The following is an 8338-nucleotide window of genomic DNA, read 5'->3' on the forward strand; positions in this document are numbered from 1 at the left end:
AGAGAGAGAGAGAGAGAGAGAGAGAGAGAGAGAGAGCATTTTCAGGTAATGACATAAATGGATGGAAATTGGGGATGCGTCAACACACCCATTGAGCGTAATTGAAATAAGGTGAATGTAGAGACGGATAGATAGAGGGAAAAGAAACATGAAAGAGACAGAGATGGTCAGAATGTGCATGAAGGAGTGCTAATTAGAGATGTGGACACACCCAGTAACGACATGACTCATCCCAGCGCTCTCTCTCTCTCTCCCTTCATCCCTTTTCATCTTTGAAGTCTTGGGGAGTCTGCTTTATTTCTTTATTCAGTTTTTTTTTTTTATTCACAAGGGCCCACTTGTGGAAGTACTGACCTCTTTCTTTCAAAAGGAAAGGGAACTTTAAGAAGAAAAGATGGAATGGTGTGTGTGTGTGTGTGTATGTGTGTGTGTGAGAAAGAGAGAGAGAGAGAGAAAGAGAGGAGAATAATAAAGAGATTCCCTCCCATGACGTTTCATTTAGTAAAATATTTAATAAGGAAAACAAAATGTAAAAACCAACTCTGGTCCCTTGATGCCGCTGCCCTGTTTGTGTTGAACAAGACAGCAGACTAAATATCCCACCTACAGTCAAAAATAAGTATTACATTATTTTTTCTTTTATATGTATCCATGTTCAGTAGGAAAGGGTGGTATATCTGTTAAGTTAATGTGATCCTAAACCTCAAACATCGTTCTGGGCATTGGACCATACATCTAATTGCCCAAGGGATCACTGTTGTGCCAGAGGCTCCAATGTCAACCCCCAGTCAATGTTTATGCCAATGCAGCTCAGTCTAAAATCTAAATATCTATGTCTGTATCTATTTTTTACTTATCTCTATATGAAAGATCTTAGTTATTTATTGTCTTCAGCTTGGTATTATGCTATTGCGTCACTATGGCAATATTTACACACAGTGGAAAGTATAACTCAGGCCCTTCATGCAGAAAGCACAGAGAGGACATTTCTTTTTTGGGGGCAATTTGGGTTTTATGCAGCTTAACTCTACTGTAGAGTAGGTGCTATAGAGCTGGTAAGTACCTCTTCAAACAGGCCAGTCACATGGACTCTACTGTGCTTTTTCCAGGAGGATGTTGCCCACTAAAGATAAGCCAACCTCTGACTAATACAAATAATTCTTGGTTGTAAAATTGTTTCCAGAGTTATAAGTTGCCTTTAAATTGTTTTAATGCAATCAGCCACAATGCTGAAGGACAGGAAAGCACATTCTAATAATGATAACACCCATGTCTGCAATTTATAGTGCCATCAGTACTTATTCCCACTCAGTCCTTTTTTCTTCTTCATTTAAAGTCTTCAGGTGAGATGAAACCCCAGGCGTTGCTTCAAGATCACAGTTATACCCTCAGGGTAAAGCATGAAGGTCATGTTCTTCATCAACATAGCTCCAAGTTAAAAGGACTAATCGAATTTAACTTACTCCAGAGCTTCAAAACACTGCCGTCTGGTTAAATCAATATTAATCTTGTCAAATATTTCATTCATGTTGCGTGAAAAAATGAAAACATTAATCTAAAAAAAGGAAAAGTCAACCTGTGGCAAAAGGATGCTGAAACAGAGGCAGCAATTTGTCTTTTAGCAGGGCTCAGCCTGGCATCACAAATGGGAAAGATCTTGACTATACTTACAGGTACAATTAGCTCACAATGTCCTTAAAGTGTATACTATGAAATAAAAATAAATAAAAATAGACTTAGAAGTAGATGAAGAAGAACAATAAAAATCTATTCAGATTTCCAAAATCCGTAAAACTCCTGAAAAACATAACTGATACAAGCAACAAAAGATGTTTTTTCTGCAGTTACATAAAAAGCACAGCCCAATCATTGGAGTGAAAGAAGAACGCTATCTTAAACTACTTTGTGTCTGTATTCCACTTGAGGATTGTAAGTGGTTATAACAGTGGGCTATCTACAGTATTTCATTTAAACAGGCACAAACAGCCAACCTCAAATACAATGTTACACTATGGACCATAAACAGTTTCCACAAAACATTTTCACTTTCAGTTTGATATTCAGCCAACTCAATTTTGTAGAGTCAAGAGTGAAAGCCATTAACTAGTCAATGCAACTACAGGAGCAAATAAAAGCCTTTTTTTCCTTGTACTGAGACCAGTGTCTGCCATTCCAATGCATTCAGCTCCCAGACAGTAAATATAATTCCATGACAAAATTAGAATCCGAATCTTTTGAATGTTCCTAACAGGTTTCTGTCTGGTAGTCACAACAGATGGTTTAAAACAGAATTCACAAATGTAACTGCTGAACAGCTAGTGCTTTCAACTGGAAGTTCTACTTTAGAAAAGGGCAGCGACAAAAATGCTCTGACGCCTCTTGTGAAGTATGGAAAAGAGCACCATTATAAAGTAGATAACTCCAGATACCAGTCACAACACACGGACATTTCTTAGAATGACAGTGAGATACATTGAAATGTGCCATGGGTCTTCTCCTATAGCAAAAATACTCCATTTACACAAGATGTTAACACACCTTACGACACAGTGTTGGGAGTAACGTGTTACAAAAGTTACAGTTACACAATTACAGTAATGTGTTTCATTTTGCTGTAACGCAGTAATATAATGCATTACTAATACAGTTGCAGTAATGTTGTACCCGTTGCAATCTCAGTAATGCAAATTACAACGCATTTAACCCAACATTTAGTGCCGTTTTTTGTTTTTTAAGAATTCACCAACACCGTGAAACGTTTCGTCACGGAGAAAAAAGTCTGTTATTTCCTTTTGATATATTCAGTGGTTGAAATGACTGCAGAGATGGATACATTTGCGAGATGGACATTATTTTCAGGAGTTCTGACGCTGCGTTGAAGCGAGCTGTCCCGTCCCTGTTTCCGAGGTCACAGCCAGAACCAGAGACAGTTGGCTGGGACATCTGTGTCCTGTCAGTGCCGACAGCAACAGTGCCCGAGCAACTGACAGATAACAAGATGTCAGGAATTTAATGTTTAAATTAATGTTTAGTCTTGCTACACCTAATATCATTACATTTTATCAGCGGTGGAAAGTAACTATACCGTAGACTACATTGATTCTATTGTAAGGTGCTATTAATTGAGTATTTTTAATCCTACTTATTAGGCTACTTGAAGCAACCACAATTCGGAATCAAGACGGCTATTGTAGTTATTTTTGATTTTTTGGGGGGCATTTTTGGCCTTTACTTTTGACAGGGCAGCTGAAGATATGAGAGGGGAGAGAGAGGGGGAATCACATGAAGCAAAGGGCGTCAGGTCGGAGTCAAACTTCTGCATATGGACGGCCGCTCTACCAACTGAGCTACCTGGCCACCTGGCTATTGTACGTTTTACTTAACTTTGTATTTTATAGCTTTAGTAACTTTGCAGCTTCAGATTAAAAATAAAAAATAATATAAAAAAATGATGATATGTTAAAGTGGATGAAGATGACACTTTATTGATCCCGTGGTAAAATTCACAAGCTACCTGCCAAGTCATACTTCCGCTTTTATTTTGGTGAAAGTAACTCAAAAGTAATGTAAACCATTACGATTTAGAGACAGTAATAATGTAATATGTCAAATGACAGTAACTAGTAATCAATAATGTCTTACATTTTGGAAGTAACTAGCCCAACACTGTTAAGATATAGTGAGAGATGTCCTTACATCCCTTAATGCTCACAGTACAGTTAGTTTAACATAACAAATAAAACGCAGAGTAAGGTTGCTACATTTCCGTGATGGAGTTACACACATGTTGGGGTTTATGTGTACTTGCATGTGCAACTGCATGAGTGTGTAAACTCCCACCTGCCAGGCTGCCAGGCCTCTGCAGTGTAGCAGTAGCGTAGAGCTCGTGGGAGATCTTGTACTGGTCAGAAGCGTGGTGAGCTGCCAGTCGTTTGGGAGACAGAGTGGCATAGCTCCCTATGCCCGAACTCATCTGCAAACACAAGAGGTTTTTGTTGTGTGTGGTCCAGATAGAAAAGGTGTGTAACTATATTTCTTTCCAATTTACTTTTGTGTCTAAATAGGTTATTTAAATAAAAAAATGGCATGTTGCGTAAACCACGTCCAAACCACTTAGAGTAAGGAATGTAATTTACGCTGGGAACATACACGCAAACCAAACCTTTCATCATGCTAAAGTGTGAGCTATTGGATACAAGAAATTAAACTAATTGACCCAGGAAAGAAAGATTAGGGTAAGGTGCTATTTGAAAAGATTTGAAGAGCTAACATTGACTTGTATAATTTTAAATGGTTTAAAGCTATGACTCAATCTGTTAATGTACTACGCTATTCTTTGTCTTGATTAAAGATCTGACAAAGTGGACAAGAATATAATGTAATACGCAGCTGCTATGCTAGGCTCCTTCAATAGTATGATTACACAATATCATACTTAAATGGGACAACTGTCAATTACAGCTCTGTGCAAGAAATATCAATAATGACCATTAGCACTGCACATACTGTACTAAAAAATATTATCTTTGTACAATTATGCTGCATATAATAACCACTGTCAAATCAATGTCTGTAGATTAAGTTGCTCTGTAATAAACATCTGTAAATGTGAAGAAAACATTATAATGATAAATGTACATTAGTTAAAATGCATGAATTCCTCTAAACAATTAGATATCAAAATAATTTATCAAAACAGGTCAGGATAATATGTTAATGGTTGCAGGAAAATCTGCATACTCATACATGATCTTAAAATTTACTTAATTGAAGAAAAAATAAGGTCATGTGTGCACCAACAAAATTCAGTTATTCAGCAATTGTTAGACGGAGTTTAATCAGACTTTAACAGAGCTCATAGTTGCACTACTCTGGTACTGTTGCAGTTGCCTTGGTTTCATTCATTATAATATAAAAAGGTTGGTATTCAAAACTATGGTAACAAAAAATGCATTTCCTTTCTACAGGTGAAAGACTAACTTTCTGAACAGTACCTGGTGAAGAGGGGACGATGATGAGCTGGCCCCTCCCCCTGCTGCTGTAGAGTTTGGTGGGGTTGCAACCCTCAGGGGAGACCCGCCACCTCCTGCTGTTGTCACAGCAACAGTGGTGCTGGAAGACAAATTGGAAAAGTAAGTTCATTTGTATGAAATAAAATGATTTCAAATGAGTCATTCCACTTCACATATAAAAAAGTGATATGCTTGGGAGTATTTTATATTTATTACACACCAAAAGGCAGCCCAAGAAGGTAATTTTCCATTTTCTATTCTATACTACTGTAGTCTAGGGCTGAGAAAATCAAATATCACAATATTTTTGACCTAATATCTCGATATTGATACCGTAACGATATTGTAGTGTTGACTATTGGTGCTTTCACAAAATATTTACGCAATGAGATTTTTGATAAATAATCATCAATAATGTGGATATAATGACTAAGTGGGTAAAGGCAAATAATAAAACAGTTACAGTCTGGTAAGTTCAGAAAATTACATCCCTTTACTGTAATGCAGCCTTTAAAACCAGGAAAAGACAGCACTTGTCATATCACGATATTATGATATCCAAAATCGATAATTAGAGATATTTAGTCTCATATCACGATATCGATATAATATCAATATGTTGTCGCTCATTATTTACCTATCTCTCCTCTCAAACTGTCTGTAAAACCTTTGAGTGAGACAGATGTGTTGCATACAGTAATTATTTCAAATGCCATCCCCTTTATCCACCTTCAAACACCATCAGACCCTGTCATACATCAGAATCAACACCAATACATCAAAATCAATGTCACAGTGACTCTCTACCTGTATGACTTGGCCAGTCGATTGGCAGGAGACTGTTTGCTGGGAGAGGAGGAGGAAGGCAGGCGCTGAGTTGTAGCGTACCCCGGCGTGTCAGAGGCTGATCCCAGGCGTTGGAGTTTACCTGGGGAACCAGATCCCGAGCCGCCTCCTCCTCCAGACAGAGGGGAACTGACACGCTGGGTGGGTAATGTGGAGCTGGAGTAGTAGATTGCTGGAAAACAAGGGAAGAGAGAGAAAATTCAATAAATGGAGGAAAGCACACCTTAGGCCAAAGATCGATGATCGACTTTGTGTTCGTATCATCAGATCCGCGACCCTAATGTGAGAAAATTATACATTCTGCAGGCTTGGCTAGTGGCAAGTTTTTTGTTCCAATTCTCATGCATGTCTGTCACTGTTTCTAAATCCCATCTCTGTGTATCCACAGCACTGCATGCTATGTCAGATTCATTTATTATCAAGAAAATGCATCTCCATGAACAGAGACGGGGAGGAGTAAGGAAGAGAAGGATAGGTGAGTTTTACCTGACCCTGCCCCAGTTTGTGATTGTTGCTGCTGGGCTGCACGACTAGATGTCACCTGAAGGGATGTAGGCAAGTGAAGGGAAAAGAGTCATGACAGGGGAGAAGGGATGAATACAGGGAGTGATTAGTATGGGGGGGAAGAAGTTGGGTGGAGGGAAAGGGAGAGACAGAGTTAAGAAAATTGGGATAAAATAGAATAAAGAGTAGTGGCCATCAAAAACTTTTAGGCAACAATGAGTACAGTCAAGCCTTTGAGGAGTCCCAAATGAACCTCAAGCAGCTAGTAATGAAATCTCCACATAAAACAGAGGGTGATTCAAACAGACTCATAGAAGCCGGCCATGAAGTCCTGGAAGTTGGGCCGACTAGATTAATTCCTCATAAAGCCTTTCTTGCACCACTTACTCAAAGTAGAGTGAAGGATTACACAGTCACCTGCCATCATGTAAGTCTAATTATTCACAAATCCTTAAAATAATTGAATCGGTTATTAAAAGCAGACAAAAGAGTTAGTTATTTGCTGTTAAATCACTCATATTGATGTTGTATGGTAAAACACAGTTTGGACTGCAATATGCAATTAATTGCTAACAAACAAAAAGATGTGTGCCAGTGCGGGAGGCAGAGCATGAGAAGCCTTTTTACCACACATCACATGCTGGTCGATCCTAATATATTCTCCTTAGGCTCCAGAGATAGTAGGGGAGAACATATGCCTGTACTCCACTGAGCCTCATATCGCCTTATGTTGATGCTTAAGCTGTAAAAAGGGATTCAAATACATCATTATAGCCTTTCATGGCTGCAGTCGTACAAGGCCATTGTGCAAGCATAGTCACCTTGGAACACCGTCATCACTGCATATACAGTGCTTCACTGTCAGAGAACTTACTAAACACTAAAACCATCTGTTTCTTACCATTAATGTTATGAATACTTACAATGTAATACACTGACACATCAGGAGAGACTAACAAAAATAGAATTCTAAATTTGCTTTAACATTTTGACAATAAATTGAATATTGATCCGCATTTTGGCCTATTTGTTGTTAATATGTCTGTCACTGTTTATGTGAAATTGTACGTTGTTAAGGCAGATACACACATACTGTAAGCATGCTTTAGAATGTCATCATGTAGAAAAATGAATGCCTGCTAAGCAAACCTTCCCTGGATAAATATAGCAACACACACAGGCACACCCTCTCCTATTATGTTCTGAATGGAGTTTCTGGTTATATTTCCCTGCTTTGCGATGAGCCAATGACTGTCTGCTGAAGTCTACAAGCCTTTGGTTCCAGAACTGTTTTATTTGCAGAGTGGTAACGGAAAGTGATTTATCTTTGGCTGGGTGGAATAGCTAGCCTGGCTCCTTCCTCCTACGTACTTCCGCTTAATTTTCATTTTCCTTCAGTAAACCGTCTGAGTTTGGGGTATATTCTTGGGTTTTCTCCGGCAAAATTACTGGCAATCAGCGAAGAGAGGTAGTGTCTGAGAACAATGATGTTGAGGTTGTGCGCTAGTTTGAGTTGTAGTTCTGTAATGGCAGCAGAGAAAGATTCGAGCGAAGCCATTTGGTCCGTCATGGCAACGCTGACGAATATCCAGACGTCAAAGCCTGAGCAAGAACAATCTTTGCTGCATTTTGTTGGTGGCCATGATGTTGTGGCCCTGCTCCCCATGGAGTTTGGGAAAAACTCACTCCATTAGTGGTGTAGGAGTTGGCTAAAGGCCTTTTTTCAGAAGCTGCAGCCAAGCTGGCACATGCAAACGTGACGTCATGAGAGCGTCCTAACTGTTCTCCGGTTACCATTGAGCTCGTTCATGTTAAAATAGTTAGTTAAAATAAGTTAAAAATAAAAGTAAAAATAAAAGCACCTTGGGTGTGGCTAGTATACTACGCATTTAAGGCAAATGCTAGCGATGCTAAGCTGATGTCATGACCAAACATCAGCTATTGGTTATGGCAGATCCAATAGTTTTAAACTTCAA

At 38.8% G+C, this 8338-nt stretch overlaps 1 protein-coding gene across 1 annotated transcript in view; it reads right to left on the minus strand.

The window, feature by feature from the left end:
* The window catches only part of ctnnd2a (catenin (cadherin-associated protein), delta 2a), a 147969-nt gene that overhangs the window by 129727 nt on the left and 9904 nt on the right, over positions 1-8338 (minus strand). The window contains 4 exon segments of the mRNA XM_032503765.1: positions 3841-3973; positions 4995-5112; positions 5820-6028; positions 6343-6399. Coding sequence (XP_032359656.1) covers positions 3841-3973; positions 4995-5112; positions 5820-6028; positions 6343-6399 — 517 coding nt within the window.

Source organism: Etheostoma spectabile, chromosome 22, assembly GCF_008692095.1.
Source record: "Etheostoma spectabile isolate EspeVRDwgs_2016 chromosome 22, UIUC_Espe_1.0, whole genome shotgun sequence".
Taxonomy (NCBI): domain Eukaryota; kingdom Metazoa; phylum Chordata; class Actinopteri; order Perciformes; family Percidae; genus Etheostoma; species Etheostoma spectabile.